Source organism: Manis javanica, chromosome 4, assembly GCF_040802235.1.
Source record: "Manis javanica isolate MJ-LG chromosome 4, MJ_LKY, whole genome shotgun sequence".
NCBI classification, from domain to species: Eukaryota; Metazoa; Chordata; class Mammalia; order Pholidota; family Manidae; genus Manis; species Manis javanica.
Window position 1 is genome coordinate 130,360,375 of NC_133159.1, and position 18,404 is coordinate 130,378,778.

The 18,404-nt window shown below is 44.6% G+C and overlaps 1 protein-coding gene across 1 annotated transcript; it reads left to right on the plus strand.

Moving 5' to 3' along the window:
* The first annotated feature begins 843 nt into the window (after window positions 1–843).
* Window positions 844–17,926, plus strand: ZFP3 (ZFP3 zinc finger protein). The gene is made up of 2 exons (XM_017657518.3): window positions 844–2,082; window positions 13,157–17,926. The coding sequence occupies exon 2, from the start codon at window positions 13,165–13,167 to the stop codon at window positions 14,665–14,667; it is 1,503 nt and encodes a 500-aa protein (XP_017513007.2). The 5' UTR covers window positions 844–2,082; window positions 13,157–13,164; the 3' UTR covers window positions 14,668–17,926.
* Window positions 17,927–18,404: the final 478 nt, after the last annotated feature.

The window sequence follows — 18,404 nt, forward strand, 5'->3', positions numbered from 1 at the left end:
TTAAGTTGGCTACTGTAATAAAGCCAGGAGAATGTAACGTATCCTTTTCATGTCTAACCCACATCCAAGGGCTGATCCAATGATCAATGTTTGGGCCAGTGATACCCAAACTTTAGTGTGCAGCAGCCCCTACAAAGGGCTTGTTAAAACACAGCTTGCTGAGTCTTAATCCCAGAATTTCTGATTCAGATCTGTGGGTGGGGCCTGAGAATCTGCATTTCTAAGTTCCCAGGCGATATTGATGCTCCCATCCAAAGACCATGCTTGAGAATCATTGACCTAAGCCAACTGTTTTTCAGCTTGCTGGCTGTATGTTAGGATCACTTGCAAAGCTAAAAAATAAAATACACAGGAAGTGCCCAGATCATATCTCAGATAAATTTCAACAGAATCTGTGTGGGTGTCACCAGACATTAATATTTGTAAAGAACCCCAGTGATTCTGATGTACAGCCAACGCTGAGAATCACTGATGTAGGTTCTTGAGTCAGATGCCCGTTAACGCAGATGTACTAGGTAAAAAGTAGAACCAAGTGTCTCCCACCTTTGATTCTGAGGCAGGACACTTTTGTAGTCTGGGCATCTTTCCTTGGGATGGATGTTGCTGGCGATGATGGTGGATCATGATTTAGATAAAGGTTGAGCAGAATGAAGAAGGCTGAATTAGCAACAGTGAAAAATGCTAAACAAGCTGATAGGGAAACAGAAAATTATTTCTGGGCAGCAGTGAAAGATCTCTGTGAAGTAGAAACTATACATTTATTTGGGGACTCTTCTCCAAAACTTTTCCCCAGTAGCTGTTAGCGGGCAAAGAAAATGGACATTTCAACAGATCCAGGGTTAAACTTCCTAGGCAGTTGCAAACAGTAAGGCAAAGGAGTAAGGAATATTGGTGTGAGAGTGGCTAAAGTGATGGACCCTAGGGTCTAGGGCCTAATTCCAGCGACGAACTCATGAGAGTTTCTGATAGCTTGTGCACTGAATTTGTATACAATATCCCTTACTGAGAGTAGTCACTCCCTTCCCTATTCTACAGGATTATGGAGAGGCGAACACTGAAGCTCTGCACCCCCAACTGGGCAGACCGATGATTCTGTCTTGGCTAATCCTGCTATCCCTTTGAATATAATGACTGGTCCAGGAGTAAACGCCAAACAGGCAATCACAGGCCCTTCCTTGTAATTGATATTTGAAAGGGGTGGTGTCATTTGAGGCCACATTAGTTAGGGTGGAAGGCTCTCCAACGTCACCTTTGAACTGAGACCTGAGTAAGTTTGCTTGTTCCACAAAGTAGGAAGTACACAGGTTCTGAGGTGAGACGGGCTGTGCTTGCTCAAGAGATAAGGCTAGCGTAGAGTGCTGTTCCCAGGGCTTCAACCGCTCTTCCTCACTTTCTTAAGCTGGGTAATTCCCGCTCAACCTTCAGATTTCAGCCCAAATATCACTCCCTCAAGCGAAGCCTCTTTGACCTCTGAGCAGGTCTCTCTTCACCCTCAGCAGATGACCACCCTGTTCCTAGAATCTAGGGGTCAGTGTTTTCTATAGTCATAGAGCTAGGAAAGGAACGACGGGATATGGAGTGCGGGTTGGGGAGTCTTAAGGGGCCGTGCAATCACTTCCCGGCGAGAAAGAGGAGCCATCTCTCACCTCCTCAAGCCCAGATCTATGCTCCGGGAGCGACACTAGTGCGCAGAGCGGCCGGTCACAGGGCGGAAGTGCATCCCTGGAGCTGTTCTAGGAAACGCGGAGGACCCAGCTCATCAGTGATCCTGGAGCTGCAGTGGATATCGCCCAGTGCACCGGACCACCCCAGGATGCTGACTTGGCAGACAGCGGGGAGAAGCGGATCGGGTAGGGCCAGAACGCGCGAAGAGCAAGGCTGAAGAGGCAAGCAGGCGCGGGCGTGCGGACCACCTGCCCTCCAGCGGAGCGCGGCGCGCGCTGATTGGCTGGAATGCAGCCGGAAGTGGAAGTGGCCGAAGTCCGCCGCCGGTGAAACCAAGACAACAGCTGCCGGTTCTCTGCGAGAGGGCTGAGCCTCGGGAGCCCAAGCGGAGTGAGCGTGGGGCGGGAGCGGCCTGCGGTGAGACCTCATTCCGTCACGGCGGGGGGAGGAGGGCGCCGGGCTTCCGACTCTCCGGCCCACGAGCCGAGCAGAAACCCAGCGTGTAGGCCCGTTCCTGACCCGAGTTCGCTGTGTGACCTTGGACGTTATGGTCCACCTCCTCCCCGGGCCTCCACGCAGAGGGTGTGGGGCCGGGACACTGCCGGGGTCCATCCCCCCCTGTTGCCGTGGCTGTCAGGGACACCCCTTACGTGGGGGCCGATGGGAGCTGCGGTTTTCTCACACATTACATCCCAAGTAAACTGCGGGGCGAAATGGCTGGCAGTATCAAAAACTTAAGGACCCCCCGGCGGATTGTGCCTTGTGCCTGCAGACAGGATATGGGCTCATGAGGGTTAGTTATGGAAAGGAGACAGATCGGAGAGCAGAGTTAATAGAACCTCCTTGATTGTGTGGACCAGGGGAGGACAGAGGAAAGGAGGGTAGCAGGGCTTTAAATTAAATAAAGATTTTTTAATCCAGGTTGAGATAAAGAACTTATTTTTACAAACAACTGTTTATGTCAGCTGTGTGTCAGACACCGTTCTAGATACAAAGTGAATCTCTTTAGATACAAAATGTATCTCTTTAGATACAAAAATGAATGAGATACCCAGTCAGTCTTCAAGGCTATCAAGGAATCACTGAATAAACATTTTTAAAAGTTCAGTTAACAAATATTTACCAGGTACCCAAAATGTGCTAGGCACTGGGAATACAAGACGAATAGAACATCATCCCGTCTCACCGCTAGATCAAGCAGACATACAATGAGGTAACTGTTAAAAGATGGTCTTAGAGGCAGGGAAGAAAATGGGAGGGGACTGCCTGTACTTGAGCTGACTCCTGTGGATGTTCATTAAGGGCACAAAGTGGCCACTAGTATTCCAGGAAGTGGGAATAACTTTACTTAAATGAAAGAAGCTTTACAGAACATGAAGTATTTGAACTGCAGGACCCTGGGCATGACTGCAGCTTCCAGCAGCCATTGGAGAATGTGGGACAGGAGATGGAAAGGGAAATGGGGGCCTGACCAGGAGGGCATTTTGAGCCGTACGAAGAAGTTTTTATTCTGTAGGCCTTGGGGAGCAATGAACATAAAGCATCATGATAACTATAGTACAAAGAAAGAAGTGAGTGAAATGCTGGTTCACAGGACAAAAGAGAACCTTCTTCCTGCAGGCGTTAGTGAAAACTTTGGTGAGAAAGTGATCCTTGTACTAGATACTGAGTTTTTGGTAGGATCTGGCCTTTCAGAAGGTAAGAGAAAGTTTATCAGTTAAGATGCTTTTCTCTGTAAATAACAGACGGCAACACAAGCTGGCTTAAAAATATGCACGTGTATAATTGGAAGTCAAGAGGTAAAGTAAAGTGGTTCGGGACTGACAATCTGGTGGCTCTGGTTCCGTTTCCCTTTGATTTTCTTAGCTCTACCTGCCTTCATACACAAGCTGGTATTGAAAATGGCAATAGCAGTTCCAGGTAACAACATATTGAAGTCTCTTCTGTGGCTCTCTCAGGATGACAGGAAACTTTTCCCAGAATCTCCTAGCAAACTTCCTCAGAGTATCTTCAGCCCAGATGAAGGTGTATGTCCATTCCTGAACCAATCGCTGCTGTTTGGAATAATCACTTCCAGGGGAATGGTGTTAATTTGACTAGGTACCTCAGTCGGGGCTCATTCCTGGAGATCTTGGCTGAGGTCAGATATTCTGCAAAGAGAGCAAGGCTACTGGAAACATTTGCTCTAATACATCACAAAACAACTTGAAAAGTTTTGCATCCCCTTACATATATGTATATATATTTTGGTATCATTAATGTACAGTGACATGAGCAACATTATGATTATTAGATTCCCCCCATTTTCAGGTCCTCACCACATACCACTTTACAGTCACTGTCCATCAGCGTAGTAAGATGGTATAGAATCACTACTTGTCTTCTCTGCTATACTGCCTTCCCTGTGTCCCCCCGTACATTATGTGTGCTAATCGGAATGCCCCTTTCCCCTTACATATTTGTAAGTTGACATCCAAACCATTTCATCATTTTTTCATCATAAATTTGAATAGTTGCAAAGGAGATTTGGTTTATTTTCAACATTCAAAATGAAACCCCTTGCCAATTTCCAGAATGCCTGTCATTGGTTCCACGTGCTCACCACATTCTTTACCCTCTCTGTAACCTCCATTGTTAGCATCACACTCCCACTTCTTTCCCCTGACTTCATTTGCCCCCCTGTCTCACTCAGCCAGCTCAGCTATATCCTGGCTAACGTCCTCCAGTCCCTCACTCCCCCATTCTTCCACCACACATACCCCCAGATTTTAACCTGCTCTGGGCCTTGTCAGAAACATGCTGATGGTTCCTCCTTGCTCATGCTCTCTGGCATGCTTGTCTCAAGGAGTTTGTGGGGCTTTAACAAGCTAATGTGGGTATATTGCTTAGCACACAGCACACAGTGAGCACTTACCATCCCTCTACATCAACATATCAGAGTATCCTCACGTCTCATCCTTTTTCTACCCCTTTTTCTCTGTTCCTTTTCTTACTACTCCGCTTCCTGGCTTCTGAGGCTTTGCTCACTCTGTTCTCTACCCAGAATGCCAGTGCAGTAGCCTTTGACCCAAGGGGGTACACAAATGCTTTCTGTAACATCTGTGGGCATATGGATGGGTGCTGAAATCTGAAGGTTGTTTCCATGTGAAGATGATGTCTATCCTTGTGCACTACTGATCTGCTTGAGAGGGGGCCGGTGGCCTCCAGCTTTCTTTATTCTCACCTTCTCTTTCACAGTTGCTCTTTTCCCCCTTTACAGAAGAAAGACCTGTCACCCATGCCCTCCTTAATTTTGCTTATATCATTTTGGGGAAAAGCCCCTGGAGTGCCACACAAAGGGATAATTTGTTGAGGAAGTAAATGATTCTTGGGAATTTTATAACTGGAGTCCCAATCTTTGCTTTCAACAAAAATTTTAAAAGACCTAATCAGACCATCAACTGATAGTTTATTTAGTAATATTTTTTAAACTACAAATTGCAATATGATTTTGGTAGATAAATTCAAAGGATTAAGTGATATTGCTATCCTAAGAGATTGTTGTAAACTCTGATTTAGGCAGTTTGGGCCACTCGGGTTCAGCCACACTAACTGGGGATACTCTGTTAAGTGTAATGGAAATGTGATTTTTAACTTAGAAAAGTGGATCTAGTCAGTTGCACTATATCTGCCCTGTCTCCTCTCAGAATTTTAGGGTAGAAGAGAGGTATTCAAGATGGAGAGTAGGAGAAGAGAAATCAGAGGAAGAACTGGCAATGTGTCTGTTATCCTGCTGCTTTACACATGTGTTCATCTTGAGGGACCAGACCTGGGTAGAGATAATGCACCAGACTGGTAGTGGGATGACCCCTGTCACTAAGACAGTCTAACACAGTGGCTTCCAGACTTGGTGGGGTGGCAGCATTGCTTGGGGCACTTGTTAAAATATGGATCCCTTGGCCCACCCCTGGAGATTCTGATTCTGAGAGGTCTGAGGTGGGACCTGGAAATTAGTGTTTCAAACAGATTTCCCAGGTGATTCTTATGCCTCCAGCCTAGTTCCAGACCAAGAGTCATTATTTAAGAATCATTCATTAAAAAAAAAAAAATTCCTGCTATGACTGCAAGTCTGTTAAATGATTTTCAGGGTTTTGTGTGGCTTCCCATATAGGTTTTTCATCTAGGCAATGTGGTCCTTTTGAAGTTTCTCACTAAAAAACATCTTATTTTTAATTGTAGTTGACATACAATATTATATTAATTTCATATGTACAACATAGTGATTCAGCAATTTATATACATTATGAAATGCCCACCACAGTAAGTGTAATCACCATACAAAGTTACGACAGTATCATTGACTATATTCCCTATGCTGTACTTTTTGTTCCTGTGACATTAATTTTTTTAATCAAGGTATCATTGATAAAGTCTTACGAAGGTTTCATATGAACAACATTGTGGTTTCAACATTCACTCATATTATTAAGTCTCCCCTGCCCACCGCATTGCAGTCACTGTCTATCAGCCTAGTAAGATGCTATGGAGTCATTACTTGCCCATGACATTTATTTTACAATTGGAAGTATGTACCTGTCAATCTCCTTTACCTATTTTGCCCATCTTCCTCACCCCCCCTCACCACCTTGGCACCTCCAGTTTGTTTTCTGTATTTATGAGTCCCTCTGTGTGTGTGTGTGTGTTCATTCGTTTGGTTTTCAGATTATTTCTCCTTGTTAATTAATAGGTGGGTATCTGGTTTATGTATCAATATTTTGTGCATAAGGATTTCTGAGCCTGTTCTCCTCAGGTGCATTGAAAAAAAAAACAACCCCAGGTCTGCAGAGTTGAAGACCCTGTTCTGAGCTGGGGACCCAGTAAAGATCTGCTTGTCACCCTTCACACTGAGCATCAAGAGTGGTCAGCCTCCTCAGGGGGCACCTCCTTATCTCTTTCCAGAAACAGCTAATTTCAGATTTAGGAAAGTAAAGTGAAGAAGTGAGAAACAGAAAGACAGGAAATTATGTTTGGAAATTTAGATGCGGGCTATGAGAAGTGGAGTGTTTTCATGTGAAGATACTGTCTAAAGTGTGGCTGTGTCTCTAGGAAAATCAACCAAATGGAAAGTGGCTCTGATTTGCAGATGGGAAGGTACCTGTAAAGCAATATTTAACAAATGACATTAATATTATGTCACTAGCAGAATGCAAAGTAAAATAATGGTCAGAGGAGGTCGAATTTAGTTGAGGAAGACTTTCTGCATTTGAATTTTGAACCAGGTCTTGAAGCTGAGGTCTTGTTTTACTGTGGTCCTATCATTGCCCCTATGGTGTGGTGCAGATACAGGTTCCATGAGTGCTGACCTTGTAAACAGCTAGATGATGAAAACGAGTAACTACAGGAGAGATGAGGGTGAAAGGAAAGGTCAGAGAAGGGGTTGGAAATAGAAGAGACTGAAGTACCAGCTTGTGGAACTTGCTCTTGGCTGAGTATTAGAGGGAAACTTTTAAAACAGCACTTCCCAATTCAAATGGTACCATGGACAAAGGAGACAGCTAATTCTCTGCAGTGGGTCCTTAGAATTATATAGATATGTATTCTCTATCATTTTCAAAAATTTCAGCAAAAAGAAATTCATTTTTTGGTTGCCCACCTTTACTTTGTGGGAAAATTAGAGAAGACGCTGGGGAGGGCAATTGAAGATTCCAGGTCATTTTGAGGGGTAGCACCGAGAGCTTGCAAGACTTGAGGATTCCAGTAGATCAGGTTCCTCCCAGGTGTCAGGAGAGGGAGTTGCTGCCAGGGCTGCCCTGATGAGTGACTAGAGAGGCCCTGGGGTAGGATGGTTGGTGACTGGAGGCTGGGCAGAGAAGGGCAGTCACCCCAAATCACCACTTTCCCTTTCCCTCACCACTTGACCCCAGTTTCTGCTGCCTCAGGCTCTTCATTTCTTCAGTAATCTCATCTTCTATTTCCTCTTAACCTCTGTCTCTATCCTGCCACCATGCCTGCCAATAGAAACACATTCAAGTCTCTACCATCAGAGAAAAATCCTTTGACCTTTCACACTACTGCCCATCTTGGTCTTCCACTTTCATCCAAAAATATTGAAAAAAACAAGTTTATTAATCAGTCCACTGCCACCTGGCTTCCGCTTCTGTCATTCCACTAAGTTTGTTCTCATGGATCACCTGCGACCACCTAGTTGTCCCAGTGAAAACTTTCCAGGGCTTACCCTACTGGATCTGTCAGTTGCATGTGACACTTTAATTCCCTCTGCCATCACCCTGGTAGCTTCCGTAACCCTGTGTTCTGGTATTTCCTCTACTTCACGAACTATTCTTTCTCTTATTGACAGGCTTCTCTCCCTCTACCCTTCCCTTTATTGTTAGGGTCCAAACAGGAAACAACTCACTCAGATTAGGATAAGTTGAGGAAGGTTTATTTGCAAAAAGGCCAGTATATATAGATGAGGGCAGGCTGTTGAGGAACCTGAGGTTGGCAGCAGTGAAGTGGTCACCAGCCCAGGCCTAAAGAGACGAGGTATGAGAAGTTACTGGAGCCTGAACAGTGAGAGGGTCGGGTAGGTTAAACTCCTTGAGAGGAGTAATGACCTTTACTGAGGGACACCACCAGCTCAAGATGACCTCATAGGAAGGAACTGAGAGAATTAATATCCTGACTGTTCTCTTCTCTCACCTTCCAGCCACCTGCCTCTTGGGAACAGAGTAAAGTAGAGAAAGGTGGAAAGATATAGGAATGAAGGTAGGAAAGGTAGAAAGTTCTGGAAGATAACTGGAGTGCTCTTAAATGTTTGATTTTGCTTTCTAGGTTTCTGGCCTCAGTCTTTGGCAGTTCTCACACTATACTCATTACCATCTATGCTAAGTACTCTCAAATCTGTATCTCTAGGCCTGACCACTGTAAGCTTTAGACCAATACATTCTGACTGATTCCTTGATACCTCTTTATCTTGAAACTTATCTTGTCCAAAACAGAGTTCATCTACCACTTTCCTTCCTAAACTTGCTGCTCCTCCAGGATTCCCAACCTCAGTGGCACCATGATCCGTCCACTTAGCATTTCTCAAATAAATGGAGATCTGGGCATCATCTTTGACTCCTCCCTCTTCCTTACATTTATATCCAGTCATACACCAAGTCTTACAGAATTTGACCTCTTAAATATTTCTCCAGTCTTTCCTCTTCATTCCCACTACTACTGTTGCTCAAGTTAAATCTCATCACCCCTTGTCTTGGTGACTGCATCAACCTTTTAACTGATCTCTCTGCATCTAGGCCTGCTGCTTTCTAGGTAAGCTACTGAATGGCCACTAGTGTACAGCTACTTGAAATGCTAATCTGACCATGGACCGTATCACTCCTTGGCTTAGAAGCTTCCATGTTCACCTTCCATAATTAACATTTTTACTGATGGCAGGATTGTATTCCTCAGATTTGCTGTGGAGCACAAGTGCACTGCCCAAGGCAAAGGGCCACTTCAGTATTAGCTCTGGGTTGCTTACTGCCTGAGCAAGCGCCAGGCTCATTAGCCTAGTATTTGGACTTCACTTCTGTGATGGGGATAGCTAAGTCCCTAGGCCATTGTACTGGTTAGGAATAGGCTTGGCTTCATAAATAAAAAGGCCATAATGACGTAAGCAAGACAAAAGCTTCTTTCTCTCATAGATAAAGAGGTCAAGAGGCAGGCACTCCAAGGCTGGTGTGGCAGCTTCATGGAGTCATCAGAGACTCGGGTTTTTCCCAGTTCTAGTCCAGTGGTGGGGTATGTTGGTATACTCATGGTCCAAGACGGCACCCCAATATCACAGCATGGAAGAGGGTGAAGAAATGCATTCCTCTCACTCTTAAGAAGACTGCCCAGAAGTCCCATGTGCTTTCATTTGTGTCTTACTGGCCAAACCTAGCTGCTTAGCTGAGGAATTTATTTCTTTACCTACCAACATTGCTACACTAAATAAATTAATTATTCTGTTGCTGATGAGGTAGGGAAGGATGGATATTGGGGACATGGAGTGACAACTAAAATTATTGCCACAGCCTTTTACAAAACAAAAATCATGGATTTTAAGATCTAAAAGTATTAAGGAAATTCTATAAAGGGGCTGATTACAGAATTAATATATAAAAATCAACAGCATATATATGTATATCCAAGATAGATATATAAGTAATGACCAGGTAGAATGTACCAGAAAAACTCAGTAAAAGAAGAGACATACAGAGATATGATGGATATAAAAACATCAGGATAAATTTGGAACTTTAAAAAATTATAGTAAACTTTATTTAGAAAAATGTGAGAATAGACAGGAAATACTTAAAAAAGAAGAGAACTTTTCTCTAACCTTAAAATTTTTAATAAAACAACTGTGGGTTGAACAGTTTGGTATTAAAGAAGAAATAGATCAGTAGAACTGGATGGAGTCCAGAAAGTAACCCAAATATGTATATGGACATTTAGATTATGGTATAGGAAGCATTTCAAATCAGTAGGAAAAAGAAAACTTATTGTCTGGAGAAAGTTAAGCTATGCCCTTACTTGATCCAAACGTAAGGGAGCCACAGTTATTTCTGTTCCAGGTTGTCGCGACCCTTCAGGGACCGAAGCAACACGCCCAAGGTCTTGATTCTTCTCTAGGCTTTATTGTCTAATCTCTCACGGCAGTTACAACAGTTGTCGGGCAGCTCTTCTCCCTCCCGGCGGGCTCCCTTATATTCAGTCACCCAACCAATCCGGGACAGTATCATGTGTGACCTTTAAGCGGATAGGTGTCACGCGCCACTCTAAGCGGGCAGCACGAGCTGTGCACGGGTACGGAAGTCTGCTGGGCCAATCCCCAACAGGGAAGCAGGCGCCATCTTTAGGGCATTGTCCAGCTGGAGTGGGGCTCAGCCTCGGCCATAGGCCAGGCCCCCACATTTCCCCCTTTATTGTTTTATACTCTAGGGGAGATGCCTTCCTCTAGCGCTGCCATGGCCTGCAACAGGACCTTCCGTTCTCCCCGTTGCTGTTTTTGTAACAGACTTTCCTCCCAAGCCGGAGAGGCCCACAATTAGCAATATTCCTATGACACCTACACCTGACCAGGCTTTGGTGGCGTTTAACATCTTGCCTAACTGTCTGGACAAGTTGGCAGCTTTAGAATAATTATGAAAAGGAATACCAGTAATACACCCCTGTATAAGAATGGACGCAGCCCACAGACAAAACCTCCCCCAAGAGGTCCAATTGTTCTTGAAGAAGGTTCATGCGTTGGTTGACCAAGGCCATCCCATTCTTAAAATGGCCGTTGATGACGTTCTGCGTTGTCATTGCCGAGGCAGTGGCCTGGGACAGACCATTCAGCGTCTCTGCCGTAGGAATGGTGATAGCGCAGCGGTGGCTGCAGCTGCAGCTCAGCTCCGCCGTCGCCTGCTGTAGGATCCACGGCAGGAGCAGAAGCAGTGCGATCATCTTGTACCTCTGCTCCGGGGTTTTCCACTCTGCGTATCAGATGTTCAGGCACCCAAACGGGGTTCTGCTGGTCCTGTGGAAAAACACAAACCGAGCCTCGGGTCCAGATTATCACTGGGTCCGGGCCTTTCCATGTTCCTTCCAACACATCCTTCCACAAAACTTTAGGCATGTGTTTTGGATTGGATTGTTGGCCGTGCCACTCTGCTGCACTGCAGCCATTTTTGTCCAGTGTTCTAAAATCTTCTCCTATTCCCCGTTTTTGTTTATATAAGGCATTCTTGAGGCTGAGGTGGGTGCGTTCCACCATACCCTGACCCTGAGGGTTGTCTCCAGCTCCCTGCTGCTCTCATGACACAAAAGGATGTCATCCATATAATGATAGATTATCAGGGGAAACTGTTTCCTGACAGTTTGTAAGGCCTTCTTTACATACACATGGTGGGGCTATTAGCCATGCCCTGTGGCAATAAACCTTTGACAGTCTCTGGGGTGAAGCGGGATGGAGAAGAAACAGTCTTTGATACTTTTTCCTAATTACAAAAATAGGTGTGTTCCATGGCGAGGTAGTGGGCTGGAGGTGACCAGCTGCTATCTGTTCTTGTACTAAAGTGTGGGCTGCTTCCTTCTTTTCTTTGGTGAGGGGCCACTGAGGTACCCACACGGGCCTTTTTAGGCTGTTTTCCCTCAGTGGCCCCCGAAGAAAAACCCAATCCTGGTCCTCCGTCCCCATCCTCTCTCTAAAGGGGGAAGTATCCTAGTTATGATTTAGATGGACTACGTCGCTAATTTCGCGAACCTTTTGATTTTGTCGCCACTCTGTGAACATTTTGATTTCGTCGCCACTCTGTGAACCTTTTGATTTCGTCGCCGCTCTGCGAACCTTCACTGGCGCCTCCTCATTCCATATATTATAATAAACAATGTCACAAACACTAACAGGACACACACACTACACATAAACACCCACTGCAACTGCCTGCTGTCTGCCCTGCCACGTATACTTTCAGTTTACTTGCCGATCCACTCACCCTCCTCGGTTCCCTCTTCCGGTCTGGCCAGCCGACCGAACGGCGTCCAGCGACGGTTCCTGAAGAGTTACAAGCTCTACTTCATCGGCAGGCGCCAGGGTCAGCGGATCAGGTCGCGAGGAGGTTTAACGATTCCCGGGTTTCGGCACCACTTGTCGCAACCTTCAGGGACCGAAGCAACATTATTGTCTAATCTCTCACGGTGGTTACAGCAGTTGTCGGGCAGCTCTTCTCCCTCCCGGCGGGCTCCCTTATATTCAGTCACCCAACCAATCCGGGACAGTATCATGCGTGACCTTTAAGCGGATAGGTGTCACGCGCCACTCTAAGCGGGCAGCACGAGCTGTGCACGGGTATGGAAGTCTGCTGGGCCAATCCCCAACAGGGAAGCAGGCGCCATCTTTAGGGCATTGTCCAGCTGGAGTGGGGCTCAGCCTCGGCCGTAGGCCGGGCCCCCACACCAGGTAGCGCTGTAAATGGCAACCCCCCCATATACAGTCCCCTGACTTGTAGAGCTGATGAGCACCACAGCGCTGGACTAAGGATATTTCCTCTTGCTACTCATTTTGTGGTTACTTCCTCTGTAAACCCAAGATTTCTATTAATTCATCATTTTTGCCCCTTCTCCCAACCTTTCACATATACCCATCTATTCATATGGCCACCATTTTCCCTAAATATTTTCCTTACCTACCTCAAGTTCCACTTCAACTCACTGTTACTATTGTGGAACTTTTATCATCACTTCTTACCATCCAGTTCCTATTTTTCTCCTTAAACCATTGTCTGATAATTTCTCTCAGTCTTTTCAGTCAGTGTCAGCCATTTGTTTAGTTATGTACACCATAATCCTAAATCTTTTTTCAGCATCATCTTATCATTTTGCCAGATACCAACACTGCTTTTGAGTGCCATCAGATCCCTATCAAAGCTCCATACTCCGCAAGTGTTAGCTTCATTTCAGTATGATATAGCCTTCACATTTGTACCCTCTCTCATTTCAGATTGTGAGATGGGGACTGAGAACAAGGAAGTAATTCCCAAGGAAGAAATTTCTGAAGAAACTGAGCCACATGGCGCAATATTAGAAAAAGTTGCAAAGATGCTCTACCAAGGTCAAAAGTTGGGAGCAGTATGTGAAGACATGTTGGAGAGGCACTCAGGAGAGGCCACAGAAGAGATTATGGAGCAGATGTCTGCCCGGGAGAGGGACTTTGCATCAGGACTGATTGTCTTTAAGAAATCACCCTCAAGTGAGAAAGACCAGGGGAATAATGAGAGCGAGAGCATCCGCAGTCCCAGTCCAAACCTCCAGAAGGGAGGTTCTACTGCAGAGGCAGTTCATGCATTTGCTACCTCTGCCCAAAACTTCATAGAAAATTTAGAATCTAACAAAACACAGAGAAGTTTTGTAGGAGAAAAGCCTCATACATGTAAAGAATGTGGAAAAGCTTTTAATCAGAACTCACATCTTATCCAGCATATGAGAGTTCATAGTGGAGAGAAACCCTTTGAATGCAAAGAGTGTGGAAAAACATTTGGAACTAACTCAAGCCTTCGAAGGCACCTGAGAATTCATGCTGGAGAGAAACCCTTTGCCTGTAATGAATGTGGAAAGGCCTTCATTCAGAGTTCACATCTTATCCACCATCATAGAATTCATACTGGAGAGAGACCTTATAAATGTGAAGAATGTGGTAAAGCCTTCAGTCAGAATTCAGCCCTTATTTTACATCAGAGAATCCACACTGGAGAGAAACCATATGAATGTAATGAATGTGGGAAGACCTTCAGGGTCAGCTCACAGCTCATTCAGCATCAGAGAATTCATACTGAAGAAAGATACCATGAATGCAGCGAGTGTGGCAAAGCCTTCAAGCATAGCTCAGGCCTTATCAGACACCAGAAAATTCACACTGGGGAAAAACCGTATCTTTGTAACGAATGTGGGAAAGGTTTTGGTCAGAGTTCTGAGCTTATCCGGCATCAAAGAATTCATACAGGGGACAAACCGTATGAATGTAATGAATGTGGGAAAACTTTTGGTCAAAACTCAGAGATTATTAGACATATTAGAATCCATACTGGTGAGAAGCCCTATGTATGTAAGGAATGTGGGAAGGCCTTTAGGGGGAACTCTGAACTTCTTAGACATGAGAGAATTCACACTGGGGAGAAACCCTATGAATGCTTTGAGTGTGGAAAGGCTTTTAGGCGGACCTCTCACCTTATTGTCCACCAGAGAATTCATACTGGGGAGAAACCTCACCAGTGTAATGAATGTGCAAGAACCTTTTGGGATCATTCTGAGCTGCTGCTTCACCAGAAAATTCACATTGGAGAGAAACCTTATGAATGTAATGAGTGTGAGAAAACATTCAGCCAGCATTCCCAGCTTATCATACATCAGAGAATTCACACTGGAGAGAAACCCTATGAGTGCCAAGAATGCCAGAAGACCTTTAGTCGGAGCTCTCACCTTCTCCGACATCAAAGTGTTCACTGTATGGAATGACCTGCAAAATGGGAAAGCTTTCTGTGGAGAACTTGAAGTCAGACTCACTAGTTTCATAATGTGCACCCCAAGTTTGCAGATCAAATCAATGGAGAGACCTTCTCTGTCCTTCCATTGGTTTTTATTTAAATGGTTCAAAAGGATGAGGCACTTTTATGAACTATTCATTGAGAAGTTTCAATATACTAAGTTATATCATAAAAGCTGTTTCAGGCCTTAATTCTCCTCTGTCCCTTTTTCCTTCCCTCCCTCCCTCCCCTAGTAGATCACGTACATTAGGGATCTGTACCAGCCATCTACCCTAAACTTACTCTTCAGGAAAAATGGAGGAACATGCATGATTCTACTACCTCCTAAGAATGACAGAGCTGGCTCATTGAATGTTGTCCCCCAAAATGCTACAAAGTCATGGCTTGGAAGACACACCTTTTTCTCTTGCTTACTGTTTAGTACTGGAGTAATTTAGTAAGCTTTTATTAGCTTCAAAATATTCCAAACATGCAGTCACATTTTAGAAGATGGCAGCAGTAATGAAGTGGGAAGCTTGGGTCATTTCACATCTCCTGCTAGACTTCCTCATTCATCTACAGAGGGTACTTTGATGGAGGAAGCTGACAGGCAATTTACAGGATTGGAAGAGAAGGCCCTAGAATCCGGAGGGGCTGATTAGCAAGGCTGGGGGATAAACAAGGCCAGACTGCTCAGCAAGATGGGAAGCAGCCCTTTGGCAGCTCTTCCTACTTGAGGGCTGCTCAGACTGGCTGCTCCCAAGAACTCTGCTGCATTTCCTTCTGGCCTCAGCTCCCGCTGCTGCTGACAGACCTCATGTCAGGGAGTAGCAGAGTGGATGGTGCAGCTTCACCGTCACCTGGCATCTGGCCACAGTGAGGAGCCAGTTCACCTGACTGACAAGGGCCTTCCTTGCCACAGCACATAAGCTCTCTGACTTGGACCCCTACTGGGGGCCCTGGCTGATAGGCCAGGATGCGATGACCTCCTCTCAGTTTGGCCTTGACCTTGGAATTCTCTTTCTTCAGCACCTCTACATGAGTCTTCTGCGTTCTCCTATGTGTTATTTCTTTGAAGAAACACATCCTCGCAGTAGTGGCAATTGCACTAAGGGGGATCCAGCAGGCCTAGGGTCTGGTCTTATAGTTAGGCCTTGAATAAGGCACTTAGCCTGCTGTTTCCTAACTTTCTTACCTGTAAAATGAGAGTTGAACTAAATGAACTTTGGAGTTTTAACCAGCCCAATAATTCTTAGTTCCTGAAAAAAAAAATATATCTTCAGTGTTCTATTATTTAATCTCTTCTTCATTACACTAATAACTAGTATTTACTGTCATTTTGTGCTAGGCACAGTGCCAGTTTACATTTTTATTTTCACAGCATCTCTATGAGGTGGGCAGTCTTAAAAAAACCAGCTTGACTGAGCGATAATTTACATGCCATAAGATTAATCTGTTTTAAGTGTTCAGTTGAATGCCTTTCAGTTAATTTACAGAGTTGCACAGCCATCAATGGTTAGGGTACTCCTACCCCGATCTAAAAGATGAGGAGAGGCAAGGGGATGTTAGGTAACTTTCTCATGACTACACAGCTGGTAAATGCTAGAGCCCCGTCTCCAGCCCTGGTCTGTGTTACCCACTACCTGTGCCATGGATAGGCAGACTGATTGCTGCTGTGTTTGAAACCGTTTGCACTATTTGTATTAGTTGTTAATTACTATGTAGTTTTTAATATAATTGATTTAAATCATGTCCTTGGAAGCATAACTGGTCATAACCAAACCCACAAATTGGGTTTACTTTATGCCGCAATGTGTTCCCATAGGTTCCAATCCTTGGTTGGAGAGAAGGGCTGAATGTATAAACAGCGGACTACACGGTGTCCACACCCTTTCCACCCTTCCTCTGCCTCTGGCAGTTAGACCCTTAGGAGGAGAAATTCTTTGACTTACCTCTTTCCTTGGGGTGGTTACAAGTGCAGGTGCTCTCATTCCTTTATTCTTTACTCGCATTCAAATTGAACTATATCCAGACTATCCGTCTCACAGGAAACCTGGGTGTCACCTATCCTTTTAACTTCGGATTCCTGCATCCCAGTATTCTTTCCACATTCACCCTCTTACCAGCCCTGATAAAGAATTCAGCATGTCTTTAACAGAATTTACTCACACAAACATCCATGAAGAATAGGGACTTTACTGAGGATGCTGGGTAACAGGTGGAGAAAGGAGTTCACATTGTACATCTTATTAGACCTTTTGTTCTCAGAAGTCCCTTGGCCAAAGCACCACTGAAGGTTTTTCTCTTTGCCTTCCCTCTCAGGGCTCAGTCACCTCCTTTTTTCTTGTCATATAGCCAGTCCCTGCCATCCTGGCCCCAGCTCAATGACCTTAAATGCACTGATCAGCAAAAGAAAAAGCCCTTTTTTAGCAATCCACTCAATGGAACATGAAAAGGCAATTTAATGGCCAACTTTTGTTGTACCTGACAGGCATATTCTCAAAGGTGAGGTCTCACATCTCAGTCCAAGAAGAATCTTCATATATAATGTATATAATATGTAACTATATATTATATAATGTATTCATTATATATGCTTTCTTGAGAAATTCTGGTGAAGTTAACTCTACACACTATGCACACATCCTGCAACCTCATTCCCTGCCTCACTCAGTTATCTCAGGAAGATTTCTCTTTTCCTTCTTTGCATCTCTCCCTCTGTTTACTGGGTAGTCAAAATCTGATGATAATTGAGACTGGTAGTCATAATTTTGTGCAAGTAGAAGTCTATCAAAAGACATGAATTTTCTTAATTTTAGACTGAAAAAAAAAACAGTCCTCACGATCTGAAAGACCTACCTAAATACCCAGAAATACCTTTCAGAATTTTGCAGCTATGTCTGTGTACATTTTCTTCCCAACAATTTTACTGGAATGCTAACACTTTAGGTAAATGTTTGTTTACAGTAATACTGATCTGGTGGTCTTAATATGACTCTTATTAAGAAATGCCAGTTTTCTCCCCACTTGTGAGTTTCACTCCCTTACTAAGTACAGGAACATACTTTGTTAGCTTCTGGTTTTGCATCAAAACTGTTCACTCTGTTCTTGATCTGCTTTGCTTGGTGAGATTTTGTATCTTTCATAACAGGACAAATGTTACATATTTTGTATATATAATGTGCTTCATGACTAACCGTGTAAGATATTCTAGGTTATCTGGATGGTCCAATTAAAAAATTAACTTATTACTGAGATTCCAGGGTTGATGTTTATTGTTTCTGAGATTCATTTTTTTTATGTGTTCTTCTAAGTGACTCCTGGTCTAAGGCAGGTTCCTTAGGTTGTAGGTCAGAGAGCTTTGAGACCCAGGAAAGCTCTGCCTAGAAAGTGTGCACCACCTGAAACCATCCGTGGACCCCTATAGTCCTGCACCTTCCTAGAAGCAAACTTTTCCGTTAAAAACAAAACAAAACAAGATTCTCCCTCATCACATCCCTCAGCTTTTGGGATGAAGCTATGTCAAAACGACCTGCCTGGATGAACCCCTGAAAACGGAGGGACCGGGAGTCTCCATAAACCCAGTGGGAAGGGCGGGGTCGATTTTGGCGATAACCTGAGGAAGGGAGCCTCAGTAGCGTACGTGCACGCACATTCATCAACCACGTGCCTAGTGCCTATGACGGCTTGCGACCTGTGCTGGGTGTGGGGGCTAAGCGCCAAGAGACT

Coding starts and splice junctions, on each gene's coding strand:
- ZFP3 (XM_017657518.3), top strand. CDS start 13,165: ATGGGGACTGAGAACAAGGAAGTAATTCCCAAGGAAGAAATTTCTGAA.